This window comes from Nesoenas mayeri (assembly GCF_963082525.1).
Source record: "Nesoenas mayeri genome assembly, chromosome: 3".
NCBI classification, from domain to species: Eukaryota; Metazoa; Chordata; class Aves; order Columbiformes; family Columbidae; genus Nesoenas; species Nesoenas mayeri.
In genome coordinates, this window is record NC_137544.1 from 54,667,486 (window position 1) to 54,685,142 (window position 17,657).

General features: G+C 35.7%; 1 protein-coding gene across 2 annotated transcripts in view; it reads left to right on the forward strand.

Annotated features, from left to right (window-relative positions):
- NKAIN2 (sodium/potassium transporting ATPase interacting 2) overlaps nt 1–17,657 on the forward strand; it is a gene marked incomplete at both ends in the record, with an annotated part of 531,305 nt that overhangs the window by 239,194 nt on the left and 274,454 nt on the right. For both annotated transcript variants that reach the window (XM_080340969.1, XM_080340970.1), the window contains one exon: nt 2,334–2,471. In XM_080340969.1, the coding sequence (XP_080197095.1) occupies nt 2,334–2,471 (138 nt within the window). The remainder of the gene's footprint in view (nt 1–2,333; nt 2,472–17,657) is intronic.

Consider the following 17,657-nt stretch of genomic DNA (forward strand, 5'->3'; position numbering starts at 1 on the left):
ACAAACAAACATAAAAAAAGAAACAAAGACAAAAAAAGCCCCAACAACAAAAACAAAAGTGCTTGTATGATAGTGCATTTTCCTTTTAACTTAAAGTTGCAGAAGGAATATTAGCTTTTCTACTTTTTTTTTTTTTTTTTGGTATAATTAACTACCATGCTGCAATTTTAATCTATAATTAGCATACTTAACTGTATGATTTCCTACTGGTACAATAATTCATGTCATCCCATGTATTTTTTTGCTTGCTGAATCCCTACTGTGACTATACTAGGAAGCTCGTACAGTCTACACTCTTTTTGCTACTGCTTTGCTTTTTTGCTCATTTGTTTTTTTTGTTCAGCTGGTGGAAATGGGAGCTCTGTACTCAGAGTGAACATTTTGCCTTTGTTACCTGTTTAACAACACTCAAGGTGTAGCAGGTCTTTTGCTGATACCACTAATTGACTTCGCACAGACCTACATAGCACTGCTTTATACCACATATTGATCTTTTTTTATATAAATGACTATGTCAGTAGTAAAAGAAATATTTCTTAATGATAAACTTAGAAGCATAGGCAGTCTGAAATTTTATTAAGTTCCTAATGCAACTTGACCTACCTTTTCTTTCTTCATCACTTTGTCACCATTAGAATACTATGTCTTGGGATTCTGGAAACTCTTCTGTGATGTTGTTTTGCTAGGGATAATTGTAAGATACACAAATCAGTGCAATAAGATCTTGGATGGTGTAGGACCAGAATCTCTTTCTGTCAATAAATCTGTGAAATGAAATGATGGGCAAAATACCAAGACTGACTATAAGCTGGATGCATTGTGTGAAAGGAATCTTTGTTGTAGAGAGGAATTCAGTGGTTGACATGAAACCATGAACTTTCAGATTCAAAATGATGTGGCTGATGAACTTTGCCAGGGTTATTTGACAATCTCTGTCTTAAAGTTCAACATATGTTAGTAACTGCTATATAACATTCTTTACATTTTCAATGGTAGTGTAACTGTAGGTTGTCTTTTTAATGCCAAGTTTTCTTACTTAATTTCAAAAAGAGTGTTGGTGTGGCAGTGGACTGCAGCATGAAAATTGAAAAAGTCTCCCATAGCTATATCACGCAAGAACAGTGGTGAACAGTAATTATTCATTTAGTACTTGATCTCAAAAGCCGTTACTTTTTAAATGATTGGAGCGTGAGGCAGATAAACCTAATTCAATTAATCCACAGTGTAATATATACTGAGTAAATAGTCACTTGTCATTTAATGAAACTTTATAAAGAAGCAGCCTGTTTTTTCTTTCTTACTTCTGTGTCTGTGACGTTGGCATTATTATGATTATTATTATTATAATTTTTAAAATTATTATTATTTTATTCACATTTTCATAAAATTCATTCATTCAACATTCCAGCTAGTAAAATTGTTGGAAAGGTGTCAAAGAAGCTGTCTAAATTTACTTCACTATTACATTGGCTTCTAATATTCATGTCAATATTTTTTGTCAAAATATACCATCCTGCCTATGGGTTGGCGTGCAGTGCTATATTGTGACATAATATCCAAATACCAGCTAAGGGACATCTGTTGTTTGAATTCTGCAACTATTTTTACTGATACTGTTAGAAAGGCCGTTCTTCTATTTTCTGATCTATCTGCTTGGAATGGTATTGCTTGAAAACAGTCAACAATAGCCCAAGATTGTCTGTTAATTCACTTTTAAAATTGAGTATCTAGAGTATTGGGTAACAGCTCATACTTTAGCTCTTGTTTGTGACAATAGGAGAAGATAAACTACAGTCATTATCAGTAGAACCATGTCAAAAAGTTGCATGCATTTGGTTACTAGTAAAAGACCACTGATAGGATAGCTGGAATAAATAAAAGATGGGGAAATAATGGAAGTAAAGACACAAGACTAGGCTGAAGGATAGTGTTCGTGGGTGGAAGCAAAGTAGCTGAGAAGATGTCATAAGACTGCCACTTATTTTTAGCACCGATACCCTAGAATGTTATAGCATTTTATTGTGTATGTAACAAAATTATTTGTGTTTTTCCTCCTGCAAACATACCATCCTAGTGAGCAGTTGAGCATCTCAGTAGAATTACCCACATGAATATTTTAGTTAACTGAATATAACTCAGTAAATTGTCAGTGAGAAATGCAGCTTTCATTAAAACAACAAGGTGAAACATTGCAAACTCATTTCATTTTAATGCTGACTGAAGTATTTTTTTGTAACTTAGGACAATTCCCTTGGGTATGAGAAGGAGAATGGCCCTAATATATGTTTTCTGATTTGTTCTAACCTATTTGTCCTTCTGCTTTTTAATCATAGGTTTCTGTGCTCGAGAGGCAGATATTTGACTTCCTTGGTTATCAGTGGGCACCCATCCTGGCAAATTTTATACACATTATTATAGTCATACTTGGCTTATTTGGAACCATCCAGTATAGACCTCGTTACATAACAGGAGTGAGTATTTAATTTTATTTACTTATTTTGATGTGCATGTAAAAAAAAAAAAAAAAAAAAGAAAAAAGGCATTCCAAAATCAAATAGAATTTTTGACTTGGTTTAAATTTCTTCTGTAATATTTTACACTTATTATGCTTTTGAAACACCTGCAATAATTAAGTGGTAACAACTTGCAAAAGTTGAAAGTCAATATAATCACAAACTACATGACAATATGAACTTTCAAGAAGTGAAGTCAGTTTAAAGAATTACAGCATCCTCAGAATTACAGGGATTTAGAGCTAGAATGGATGCTGGCCATAACTTTCCTAGATACACTGGACCTCCCTAACAGGTCCATGTCTTATTGTCATTTCTTATTGTTATCTGCCATCATCGCTGGAGTGTCTATCTTTACGTATATCCATCCTAGAAGTTATAGTCCAAGTTGAGAATGAAATATGAGATGATAGTAAGAAATGTAGGTTTGATGGTTATAGACTGAGGATTCCAGAATAAAAGTAAGGATTTAGACATTTATGTTTTTAACCTACTTCTTCTTCTTCAGCTACCCCGCATACACATACTCAGTATTGCTGTACTCATGGGTACAATACAATATTAATGCGATCCTCATTTCATACTCTGGGTTTGTTTTTTTCCCCATGTGTAGGTCTATAAAGACAGAATAACAAATCTGAAAGCCATCGTTCAGAACACCTTTTGTTAGTAATAGTTTGTGTGACAATATTTCTGTCAAAATTGACTACTAATTTAGTTAAAGCTTGTATACTTTTTAGAGACAAGCAGCAGTCAAAAAACTTTGCCCATACACAACCATATTTTCATCTCAAAAGGAAAATAACTCCACTAAATCTGTACCCACTTCTTCAAAGTCTGTTTCCTCATATACTGTTCAGGAGATAAAAAGGTTTTGTTTGTATCCCTGCACTACCATCCATATTGCAGTAGTATGATGGTAACAGTGATACATTAATGTTTCTGTGTTTCTATCTCTGTGATTTTCTGTATGCAGAAAATGTATATCTGCATATATAATGTCTTTATGAATGCACACAATTTAATGTTTTTCAAAACAGAAACTATCAGCATTGAAAAACATATTTCAAGCCTTAAATATTTAGTGTTTCCTTCAAGTTGTAACTCTATGAGTCACGTGAATGTGAACTAGAGTTTTCTTCTTCCATTTCTAGCACTTTGACCATTACAAAAGGCTTGAAAACGAAAAACTAAAATTCAAGCCGGTGTCAGTTAAATAAAAAGAGGAAAAGGCTCATCCCAAGACTACTCCACGGCATAAAAATGAACATGAGCATAAATGCTTAGCTGAGCTAAACAAAAAAATCTAGATTTAAATGGCCTTTTCAACAGGAGTACAGAAAATTACGTGCTACAATGAGTGTATTGTGAATGGGGAGGAATAACAGCCTCGTAAATAGGTACCATTCACATGAGTTTCTGGATGATATGATTTGTACCACACCATCCTACCAATTTTCACACATATCTTTTCTTAGAGCTCCCCCTCACCCTCATTGTGTAGCCCATCTGGCATTCTGAGTTTGTCTCCCTGCATCCTCTCATTTAATTGGATAGAGCCAATTTAAGAGCAAATTGTTTCTATTGCTCAGATTTTATAATAGACCTCTGAACCTGCCATCTATCACAGAATGCTTAGATGAGGAAACTTTCATCCTTCATTTAGTTGGATCAACAGAGGAGTGCTGTGATTTTTTCATTTCTTCTGATGCTCTCACTGGAAAGTATCTAAAGTACGGATGAAGGAAATGGTACTGGTCACTGAAGGGAGAGATAAGGGAACTGAACCCTTTTATTCAGTTCTACTGGGTCCAGAATAGGCACCTTGTTCAATTTGGGCATACTCAGTGGTGCCATCTGACATCAGGAGTAGAGAGTTATGAGTTCAAAGGCAAGAAGAAAGAAAACAGCCTTGCCTGGGTCTAACTATGAGGTTTTCAGGTGAGTGGTTGTAAATACTCAGACTTAATAGATTCTGCAAGGGTCAATCTTTCTTGAGTGGACTCTATAGGACCCTTAATCCACAGTCACATTAGTAGCTCAAGTATAGCTTTCTTCAACAAGACTATTATACAATAAATTTCCTTTTTGCTGTGTGTGCTTCATAAAGGATATCACAAAAATGTTCTCCAGAGGTTATGAATCATAGGTTAAAGAGGGCAGGGAAGTTTTAAAGTGAGATTCAAAGAAATGATTCATTGGCTTAAGGAGAAGAGGAAATAAGCTTTAGACAGATGGGACACCACAAGTGAAACTGTGTCCTTGAACTCACAAGAGTTACAGGGAAGTTTGGAAGTAGGTGAGGAGAAAAGGTGTTTGTGTGGTTGCAGGCCTTGGAAAATAGCTCAGATTACATGGGATGAAGGAGTTGTGGTAGACAAAGAGGACAGGAAATTGAAGTTTAATATCACCAGAGGGGTTAATCTTAATATAGGATCAGCAAGAACACATTCATTTTGCTTGAAAACTTAAACCATTAACCAAAAAAATGAGTGATTGATGCAAGTTGTGAAACATCTGTTCTGAGAGTGGGAATCAGTGTCTTTTCAAAGATGTATTTTCAAAATATAATAATTAAGTAAACATTTTTTTGTGAAAACAATAATGATAAAAGGACTGTTTAACAGCACTATCCTGAAGCAGAAGGATTTCAGTAGAAGCAAAGGTTAGCTAGTGTAATGACTGAGATGTAAATGTGTTTTTTAGCAGTCCTGTCATAGGATCCATGAATACAATTGCCTGAGAGGTAATACCAATGCAAATTATTAGGGGTTCTGGAAAGAAGCGGTAGGGATCTGCCTGAGGGCTCAGTTTCTTCCTATTCCTTCAATAGAGGGATTCCAGCTGTGCTAATCTGCTTAGCACACTTCTTCACTCTACTATGGATTATTAGTTGCCTGACAAATCTAGTGACCTTCTACAATGGAGTAACTGCATCAGTAGACAAGAGAAGAACTATATACATAGACTTCTCTAAGGCTTTTGGTATGGTTCCCCCCAGCATTCTGGCTGCTAAATTGGAGACATGAGTTTGACAGATGGACTGTTATATGGATAAGGAAGTTGCTGGATGGTCACATCCAAAGAGTTATACTCAATGGCTCAATGTCCAAGCAGAAACCAGTAATGAGTGGTGTCCCTCTGGGGTCTGTACTGAGGCCAATAGTATTTAATATCTTCACCAATGCCATAGACAGTGGGATTGAGTGCACCCTCAGCAAGTTTGCAGATAACACCAAGCTGAGTGGTGCAGTTAAATTTCTGGAGGAAAGGGATACCATCCAGAGGGACCTGGACAGCCTTGAGGAGTGGGCCCATTTGAACCACGTGAAGTTCAGTAAGGCCTAGTGCAAAGCCCTGCACAGTCCCTGAGATCAATGCAGACTCAAGGGATGAATGAACTGAGAGCAGCCCTGTGGAGAAGGACTTAGGGATACTAGTGGGTGAGAAACTGAACATGAGCTGGCAACGTGCACTTTCAGCCCAAAAAGCCCATCTTATCTCAAGCTACATAAAAAGAAGTGCGACCAGCAGGCCCAGGGAGCTGATTCTCCCCATATGCTCAACTGTCCTGAGACCCCACCTGGACTACTGCATCCAGCTCTGGGGCCCATAATACAAGAAAGACATGGACCTATTACAGCATGATATAGAGGAGGACCATGAAAACAGTTAGAGATAGCACATCTGTCCTACGAAGACAGGTTGAGAGAGCTGGAGTTGCTTAGCCTGGAGGAGTAAAGGCTGTGGGGAGACCTTATAGTGGCGCTTCAATATATTATACACAGGGGATTTAAAAGAGATATGGAGAAAGACTTTTTACCAGAGCCTATAGTGACAGGATAGGAGACAATAGGTTTAAACTGAAAGGGGGTAAGTTTAGACTGAACAGAAGGGAAAACATTTTTACAAGCTATGGATGCCCCATCCATGGAAGTATTTGAGGTCAGGTTGGATGGGGCTTTGAGAAACCTGATCTAGTGAAAGATATCTCTGCCCCCAGCAGGAAGGTTGAACTAGATGATCTCTAATGGTTCCTTCCGACCAAACTGTTCTGTGATTCTGTGGTTCCATGGAAGAAAAAGAATAAGGAAATGCCACTGAATGAATTGATGTTTTCTGGTTCCTGCATTATGGAAAACCTTGGCAATCTTATTCTACTGTTGTTGTAAAATTTCTAAAAAGCATTCTCAGAATATATAACAAGGACAAGAAGTCCCATTTGTACTGAATGTCATTCTCTTCTCCAAAAAGAGAAATCTACCTGGCAGATGAAGCCTACCTCATGGTTCTCCAGTGCTACAGAGGTAGCATCTTAAAATTAAGTACTTTATTTCTTCACTGCCATGAGAAAAAGATAAAAGAATGTCTAGTGGAGCTTGACAGTGACATAAACAGAGAAAAAGTGAATTATGATACATAAGAATTTGAGGAAAAGAATGTCCAGGAAGTAGATTCCACTGTAATTTCCACTGCTTATTTGTACCCTCTAGACCTGTTATATTTACTTCTTCTAGAATCAGTTCTAACAAAAGAGAGCATTTTTGTTCAATTACGTAGGTTTTATTGAGCAGTCTTATAGAAAAAGCAAGAGTGATAAGAAAGTGAAAAAGCATTTGCACTGAATAAATTCTCCTTCAGCATAAAGTGAAGATCCCATATCAATAAGACAGAAAAAAAAAATCAAGAAGGAATTACCTTGTTTCAAACCTGTGATAGTAGGTGATTGTACAAATAGTTTTCTCGTATTGACCTATTAATTGCACAGTTCAAGTGGGCTTTGGTTGTGTGTGAAGCAAAATTATGCAGTGGACAACAACATTGCTAACAGTTTCCCAGGTATTATTCTATTCTGTTCTATTATTTCCTCCTCTTAAACATGATAGTAACACCCACTAATAATAGTGAACATAATAGGGGCTCATATAGACCACAATATACTAGCAGAAGAGTACAAGGAACTCAGTTTGACACAAAGCAAATTTGCAACCTTTAAGAGCAAAAAGAATCTTGTACAGGATAATACCTGGTCACATTAAGTCTGGGAGAAAAGGAGAGATTATTACTGGTACATTACTTAACACGTAATTGCTGATATATATTAAAAAAGAGAAAGAGGCAATTACCTTATGTCTGAGCTTCTTGCAGCATCATCAGTCTGCCACACCATTAGGCCCCAGAGAGTATAACTGTGTTAATATATGTCTTTTTAAAGACTAGACATTGTCAATTACTTCAACACCCCTAGTGGGATCTACTTAATGTCTTATATGACAAGTAGCCCTAAGTGTGCCAGATCTGGGTTGGAGTATTTCAGTTGTATATTGCAATTTAGGATCTTCCATGTTTTTAAATGTTTAAAGTAGTACCTGAAACTGTGCAGCAGTTAATCTGTCATATGTACATACCAGAGTGCTACCAACCAACACAGAAAACTGTAAAGCCAAGGACAGCAGGGAATCTGCTGTTCTAGACCCATATTCTCTGAGGAATTTTTTGAATTTTAAAGACAGTTTTCTTATAGTTAATGATTTGGCCAGAATTTTTGGTGAGAAAACATTTCAGGAGACTGTTTTGCTAACTCTTGTAAGAGAACTGGGTTTAAGTTCTTTTTTCCTGGTGAAATAGTTACTTATAGTCAAATAAAAGGATTCTTATGCTTAACATTTTTTAATAACTGAGTTCTTCTGAGATTAATTTACCTTATTCACCTAATCTGATTTATTTTCATGATACTAGTTTTATTTAAAACAAAAAAGCACATGTACTCAAGTGCAGTTCTTGAAGCCTATGAAGTCAGACTCCTACCTGAAACTGCTCTTTAAAAAGGGGTTTCTCAGGAAGTATTTTTGTCTCCATTCTGTGACAAATCATGCGGTGCTTCATCCTTAATTGTACTTATGCGATGATTTACTTATGTTGCAACTAAAATTATTCATAGAAGGAGGCAGATATTCATACTGAGTACTTCTATGCTCTACACAACTTTCCAAAGCAAATGATAATTTGGGAACATAAGCTGTAATCTTCTGCATTATCATTTTGAGCTAATGCCCAATGATAGTATAAGTACAATAAAGTAAATAAAGACCTTGAGCATTTTAGTAGCAGCTTTGTCTGCTGGCTTTCACAGGAGACTGTGAATCCGGATACTGATTCTGTTTCAACATGTGCCATTGGCAAGATGTTTTGTTTGCTAACTTGTCATTCAACCACACATAATGATATTCCTCAGTTTGTTCCTTGATTCAGTAGTTTGCAAAGGATAATAATGAATGTGAATATTTATTCCATAGTTTCTGTCTCTGTTCTTTTAATGTATTGAGTTACTGAATACAATATGGCTAATATTCTACATAGATTTCTGGTAATTTTAATTGTAAATTAAGCAACAAAATAGCTACATAAATAAATAGATGTTATATAGAATCATAGAATGGTTTGTATCAAAAGGGACCTTAAAGATCATCTTGTTCCAACCCCTCTGCCATGGGCAGGGGTACCTTCCACTAGATCAGGTTGCTCAAAACCTCATCCAACCTGGCCTTGAAGACATCCAGGGGTGGGGCATCCACAGCTTCTCTGGCCAGCCTGTTCCAGTGCCTCACTACCCTCGTGGTGAAAAATTTCTTCCTTATATCTAATCTAAATCTACCCTCTTTCATTTTAAAGCCATTAGCCCTTGTCCTATCACTACATGCCCTTGTAAGGAGTCCTTCACCAGCTTTTTTGCAGGCCCACATTAGGTAATGAAGGCTGCTAGAAGATCTCCCCGAAGCCTTATCTTCTCCAGGCCCAACAACACCAACTCTCTCAGGCTGTCTTCATAAGATAGATGCTCCAGCCTTCTGATGATCTTTGTGGCCCTCCTTGGGACCTTCTCCAGCAGGTCCATGTCCTTATTCTGTTGGGGACCCCAGAGCTGAACACAGTACTCCAGGTGGGGTCTCACGAGAGGTTATGTTTTGAAGAAGATCAGCCTCTTAAACTCTCATTTCTGGCACAAATGTGTTTGAAAAAAACAGAATTTCTTTTCTGTAAATATCACCAATACCAGCAACAGGATGTTGTTGGTTTTTTTTTTAGGATATTCTGTCACTATATTTACTAAAATCTTTGCTCAATGAGAACCAGAACACAAACTGAACAAGGCTGAAATAAATCCACTTAAAATTGGAAATCGTAGTTGTAGGAAACTTTTATCATTATCCCTGCTGTTCTCAGTATAAAATTTTGAGGATTTATTGGTTTCAGTCAGGTTGAAAATATTGTAACACAAGTTGATTTGTGGTTTAGTACTTACAGGCCAGATCAAAACCAGAAGTGTGTGATCACATAAGTTCTGTTTCCACGTTAGCAGAAAAAATCTGTATCAGTAAAAACTTAAGTAGTGGCTAAAAAGTCAGAAGTAATCGAAATGTACATATAACCAATGGGAAAGTTGAAACCGAACAAAAAAGAGAGGTGTCTCAATGACAAGCAACAAAAGAGGATGTTGACTGAATAGTAATTTGTCCAAAGAGTAGAATTCTGGAAATTAAGCACTATATAGTGAGTGTGTGCCTTAATCAGGGAGGACAGAATAGCTATTTTATTTAGGAAGTGCATGTGTATAAAGAAGCTCTTACACTTGGGAAAGGAAGAAGTGAATGTACTCATCCAGTAGTTTCAAGTCACAGTAATATAAGCACACTACCTTTACATTTTCTGTCAGAAAGATCAAAAAGATTCAGAAAATACAAACTACACAAGATCAAGGAGATGATAGCATCCTACGAAGTGGTCATTATGGAAAGCTCTGTCTACACCTAAGTAGAGCAAATGCTTAATGAGGCCAAACTTTAACAAAATAGTTCCTCAAGGATTGCTCATTTTATTCTTCGGGCTGTTGATTGAAAATTAGTCACATAGAAAGTTTACCATCAGTTGAAAATAAATCAGATTAATTTAGTAAAAAATCTGAGTCATCACTTCATAGTGATTACAATAGTAGTGGTCACCGTGCCTCAGGAAATATCAAGAAATGAAAATTTGATAATCCTCAACTTGGTGAAAAATGAAGAATAAAATCTTGATCATAGTAGGATCCTCAGAGACTCCCAATTAAAAAGGAGACAAAGTGAAGGAGAAACAGCACACTCATATGGCTCCTTAGCAGAGATGGTTAACTAAAATAAACATCTCTGTGAGAGTTTGTGTCTCCTGAGGTAAATTAAAAAATAAATTTATTGAAATGATAATACAGCATAGGATTTCACTGAAGTAATTAAAAGATTTGAAAAGCAAAGTACATGATCAAGAGTATGAGGACAAACAAAAAAAGTACCAAATAAAAATATAAAACTTAACACTAGTAAACCTTCAAAAAGTGTGTTGCAGAGCCATTTTTGAGACACTTTAGTAAAGCTCAAAATCTTATCATGAATTAAGACTATTACAGTGCTGGAGAATCCACCTTGACCCTGAATTAACCCCAAGTTTCATTCATGGTTTCATTTTCATTATGCCAGATAAATCAATGCTAAATGAAGCACTGGTATTTTATGGTATAGTAATTACTGCATAGGGGCACTTTCATGACATGCTTTCCATGCCATGAATAGCAACATGAATCCTCCTTAGCACTTTCCATGATAATTATTCAATATCATTAACATTCTTTTCATTACAGAATTTATACTAAATAATTTGGTTGAAGGTTGCTTGCTCTTTCTCAAACTCACCTTCTTAAAAAGGTCCTTTGTCCTGATCATTTTTTCAGTCATCCTGTTTCAGATCTTGACAGTGTTTTCTGCAATATCTCCATATTCAGAAATACTTGGAGCAAGAGTATGCTATTACAACTTTTTATCTTAAAAATTCTTATAGAAGATTACTGATAACAATTTGGATGTCACAGAAGAGTGGAGTTTGGAATTCTTTTTATAGTCTGTCCTTTCACTACTGGATGCTACCTCCATAAGAGTGACCTTTGTAAACTTTGCTAACTGCTGTTTTATCGGAGAGTTTTGCTCACTTTTGGCAGATGCTGTGAAAAATCAGTAGGGATGTAAGTAGAAGACTGCCCTTTGGACTTTAAACAACATTTGCTGAAAAGGATTTCAATTCACAGGGAGGTATGCTGTTTAATAGAGGGCTTTTGCTGCTGTTGTGTTAAAAGAGTAGATTTTAGTATGTTTTGGTTTTAAATGTGCTTTCATTTATATTTAAAGGGACAGGCTCAGCAGGTTTGAAAGTCATTCAGTTTTGAAACTGAATCTAGCCTACGTTATGGTAGGAGTGCAAATGTGAAGGAAGTAGAAATTAGTGAATAGCTAGCTGGTCAGCAGCTTAGCTGTCAGGGTTCAACTAATCCAAATTTTGATTCTAATGTCTTGCACACGTACAGAACTTGAGCAAAGAATAGCTTAAGTATTCCAGTGATCACAAAGTCAGTCTTTATGTTTACTGGTTAGTTTATGAGTGGAGTATTAAATACCAGTTTAAAACAGATGATCTGGGTTTTTTTGTTGTTTTTTGTTTGTTTATTGGTTGTTTGGGTTTGTTTGTTGTGGGTTTTTTTTTAATCTGATAATCAGTCCAGAAAGCTAGTCTAGGCTTCAATTACACTGGGCTTTTGACTTTGACTCCTTTTAGAAATATTTTGATAACTTGCAAGAGATCTCAACAGATCTCAAATTCTACTGCCCTTGAAATTCAGCTGAGCCTTGAGCAAATACATCAGAGAATCCCTTCCCCTATAATGTTATACAGAGTGCCTTCGTCTTGACTATATGGAAATAGATGAAAGAAGGTAGCCTATAGTAAATTTCTCTGGCTTTTTATGCCTTTTTTCACTCTTGACTTAAAAATTTTCATATTATTTAGAATAAAGACCAAATAAAGTAGTTGATTTTGGTTTTCTTTTTCATATAAATTGTCTGAGTAAAGTTTGACTACTTTCATCTGCTCTCTTCACTGGAACATAATGAAGTGTGAGGCACTGAGGTACAAAAGGATTAATCTAAAGGAAATTATGAAAAGGAAATTTCTTCTGTGTTCAGAAAACCTGACCCAACTTCTTCTTAAGAAAGTGTAAAATTTTCTTTCAAGATTAAAGCATACCCAGACAGTTAGTCTGCCAGCTCTAGGGAAGCACAATGGAAAAAGCTCCCTGTTGATCAGAGAACTAGCCAAGACATAAAAAGGAAGTGATCCCAGTTAAGAGATCCTAAGTCTCTGATTCCCCTAAGTTTTGTATAGGACATTATTTTTTCAGAAGTCCCCTACTGTTGAAAAGCAGAGTTCTAAAGACAAAAAGTGTACCAGCCCTCTAGAGTTTAATTTTAGATAATTGAGTGAGAAGCTGTCAGACTCCAAGATGCCTTTTAAACAGTAAACGTTTTGAAAACACAGTAAACTCATCTTATATGAACATGAAATGTATTAGGTTCTAAGAGCCACGGAATCTTGAAAATTAATTTGGGGTATTTTCAGAAAATATGGTGAAAAAAACCCTGGACAAGACTCCAGGATAGAGTTTACTTCAACAACAGCTCTGCAGGGAGTTTTGTTTTCTTTTAAATTGAGAGGGATTCTCAATTTTTCCATTATAAAAAATCATTTTGAAGATACATAGCTAATACTGTTTTGAAAGTGATATATATGTTGAACATTAGAAGATACAAGGTTATAATTTGCATCATATAAGGAAGTACAGCATTGATTTCCAGGAAATTTTATGCAGAACTTTTTCAGTGCATGAAGCTGTGTGATATTTTTAATTTAAATCCTTAATTATTAGTTTCATTGTAATTTTAACTGGTGTAGGACTCAGCTATTAATACATTCATCCTTTCCTAATGCCTTTATCTCCTTTCAAGGAATCACATTCACATTTTTAAAGTAGCCATTCAAAATGTCTCTTCCTCAACCATTCCACAGAAAAGGAAGATAGTTTTCCAGGGAGTCTCCACTGAAGAGCAGAGTTCATGTAGAACTGCTAATAACATGTAACAAGTATGGTAATTTATTTTCATTCAAGTCAGAGGGCTCACTAAGAGAATCCCTGAAAAGATGCCAAAACATCCAGTCCCTTTACATTTCATTGTCTCTTTCTTTAGAATAGATCCTCTTGTTTGTTACTATAATGATTAGTGAGATTTGTTCTACAAGTGGATTGGTTGGTTGGTTGGTTGGTTGGTTGGTTGGTTTCTTTGTTTTGTAAGAATTAGTAATCCTTTCCGTTAAAATAATGTCTAATTGGCACTTTGTAGTTGAAACACTATAAAAAGCATGGAGAATGAAAAAACTTAGTTGATGTCATCTTTTACAGATATTTGGAGGAAGAGATTAGAGAGAAATTCCATGGGTTTTGCTACTGTTACCTAGACTTCAGTTGAAAGTATTAAAATTATCTCAAACATCCAATAGCTCTGGCAATCTAGAGATAATTAAAAATTGAGCAAGGATAAGGTAATGTTTCCACTCCTCTGAGATGACTTCTGTATAGTGCCAAATATTTCTATTTACCTGGAGTAATCAAAACCCGTCTGAACACCTTCCTATGCAACCTCATCTAGATGTCCCTGCTCTGGCAGGGGGATTGGACTAGACGATCTTTCGAGTTCCCTTCCAATCCCTAACATTCTGTGATTCTGTGTAATCTGATTTCCTTGTATTTTTCACCGTTGCTCCTATACCTGTTGCTATGGATTTCTACATTGATTATTTAGATTTTTTTTTTTAGCTGCCATATATCAACTACTGCTCACATTCACTTCTTATGGAGGTTATAACTCCATCTTTTAATCTTGTACGTGTTTATAGCATACATTCCTGGAGTATCTGCCCACCTCAGAGTTTTTAATGTCTCTGTTATTGTGTCACACTACTGAAGTAGTGACTCCCCCCACTGCTTTATAAAGTGGGAAATAAAACACTAAAAGACTGAGAAGTTTTCTCAGTACCAGAGGAAAGGTTGTGACAGATGAACAGGTGAATCCACTTTTTCTCAAGTTACAAGCCAGTGCTTTATCCACTGCATCCTGCAAACGCAGAGATACCCAAAACTCTCTGTAAGATCTAGGAACAAAGACTGGGATTAGAGCTGCTTAAGAGTGTGGAATACTTCTGTAAGGAAAAAAAAAAAAAAAAAAAAAGTAATATTAATAAACCAGTCTTTAGGCAGTATCTCTCACCAAGGGAAAAATCTGCTGATGTCTCAAGCTCTCTTTGTGATAACTCTTTTGTCAGACTCAGTGGCTGTTACAATGGTGGCTGGGACCTGTAGTTGCACTCCTTCTGGGAAAAGATTAATATATTTCAATTAGCAGCTTACACCACAATGAGATAAGCATTAGAAAAGAGCAGGAAACATTTCCTCTAGTCCAAGCTACCTGAGTCTCGTGTTCCTCTGCTCTGCTCCCTCTCCTTACAACAGGCTGCAGGTTCAGAGCTTGTTCTGGAGTGTAGTCACATCATAACAACTTTGGTGTGGCTCCTCTTTCTGTTCCAGCTCCTTCTGTGCTTCTGTCTGTGTCTTCTATTCTCTTGACCTCGATTCAGGCATTGATCTCTACACGTGTATGTAAAATAGCACTGTGCTGCATGTAGTTAAAATGAAGCTGTTTGTTTTAAATGAAATAAAGTCTGAATAACAGTACTTACCAATATGTTGCACTGAAACCCAGTTGTTGTTTTGTCCCACTGGTTAAGATTTAGGCAATTTCAGTCATTCCAGTGAAGCTGATTTTAGTCATAGTTGTTTTATATCTCTGCACAGGATGACCTGCCAGTAATTGGAGTGCATCCTTATCTTCCCCCCTCGCCTCCCCCAAGAGTTTTTTTCTATGCAATATGATTTATTCTCTTCTTTTCTGACTTTTATCATCACCCTGAGGTTATGCTTCAGGAAAGGTTCATTGAGAATCACACAGAGCTATACTATCCTATTCATATACAAATCACCATTTCCAATTTTGAGAGAAGATGGAGATTATTTTCTTCAGTCATATTCCAGACATGGATTGTTTTGTTTGTTTGTTTGTTTTGTTTGTTTGTGGTTTTCTTTCCTTTGAAAAAGTGCCTACATAAAAGTAATTCTGTAAATCTCCTTGTCATAAATCTCCATTCCAGAACTTCAGAGATGTTTCTCTTTTCCCATCTCTATTTACCTTTTTCAATTTCTAATATTTTCATTATGATTTTCAGTTGTTGAAGCTCCATGAGAAAGGGACACACTACTGGTTTTAAGCTTTCCTGTTGCTATGAGTACCATTATCAGTGAAGATACGTTTTCTGAATGACACTGAAGAGCAAGATAAACAATGAGAAGGGTTGTAAAATGCACTATTAAACATGTTCCAAAATTTCCATTGTTCGCTATTTAGCTATCAAGGGCACTATTTATTTGCAGTTTGTTTTTATGGGTTATTGTGTATACTTGGGCATAGATGTTAATGCTACATTCATTCATGTTGGATAAACTTAAGTATAAACAATAACTAAATTTAAAATAATAAAGATCACAGTGAAGGAGCATTTTATGTCCTGTGAACTCAGCAGGTATGATTTAAATTATAAATACCTCTAAGGACAGAATTTTGCATATAAATATAAACTTTACTTCTAATAAGTCTACTAAAGTAACACTGTAGTTTTACCAGTAAGCACAATGATTCCCTCTGTACTAGTTTGAGTTATCAGTGGTGCTGCTGCTCAGTTTGGTTCCTAGCTACAGTTTTTTAGCTATTTCCAATCATACAGTTTGTTAGATGTTTTTAATTATTATTTATTTAATTTATGATCTTCCATAGTTGTTTTCATTGACTTCAGTATCAATTTTGGGTGAGTGCAGACATAACCAACTTTTATTTTCATGATGTTTTATTCAGCCAATAAGCTATTTAAAGATTCTGTGGTGCTTCTGCTCTGACACCAATGAGTGTTTCACTTTACTTTATGGGTCAAAAAAACTTATTATTTAGCTATGCTAGGTTTAGTGTCCAATGAGAAAAATACAGCACTTAGAAATAGCCAAAGAGCTTTCCAAATTAATTAAATCACCAGCTTTGGGAAGAGCCCAGATCCTTGGATAATTTTTTTGTTAAAGGATAGCATTGTGTAACTAATGCATAAACAAACACAATTATTGGAGCCATGTTTTCTCTCGTAAATGTTTTGATCCAGTGATAAATAAGAAAATGAAATAATTAATTTTAAGATGGCATCATTTATTTTAACTTTTTGCTGTTAAGCAGTTTGGCATTCCTAGTCTAGATCTAAAGTAATCTTCTTCAAAACTTTTCTATAATATATAAACCACAATAAGTTACTCATAGCTTGTGGCATTGGGCACTCTGCATATTTCACCTTAATTATGCAGCTGCCTGAAGAGCAACTTCCTGTCTGAATTTTAATGTAGGAAGAAGTGTGACACTGGTTTTAATTATGAGTTTGGTTTTACATACATACTCACTACTTCTACTTTACAAGAAGCAGCAATCTTCTGTCTTTAGTCTTGTTGAAATACCTATTCACAGATTAGAAATGTTTTGGGCATCATCTTGGAATTTGTCTTGATGTGCTGTATTCTCTAAAAAATTTAGATCAAATTTCTCTCTTTAGAGACTTAGCCTTGTAATAAATTTAATCACTAGAAACATTAATGGTTTTGCCTGCATGTCTTAAGTTGATTGACAGTGCTTTGCCCTCATAAAGATGTCATTGTTAAATTCACATAAATATAGACACGGTGTGAATAAGGAGCTTTTTGTGATATGTGTCTGTTTCTAAGATACGTCGCTGTTTCTGTTTCAGAAATCTCTTTGAGTTGACTTTATTGATACTGACTTTTTACCATTTGATAACTGAATTCTAGAAAACCTATTCTATAAATGTACAGTTTTATTATGGACACAAAAAGTCTGAAAATGGGCACTGGTCAGCAGTCTATATTTCAGCTCAAATGCAGACAAGACGAAGAATAAACACAGAACTTACCACAGAAATTCAGTAGCCTATATTTTAGTTTAGTAGGTACAATCTCTAATCAAAGTGCAAAAATGTATAATGTCAAACAAAATGTGAAATTGAAACAAAATCCAGTTCACTCTGAACTTACAGAAAGTCACAGGATAAAAACAAAAGAATCCACATGTTGTT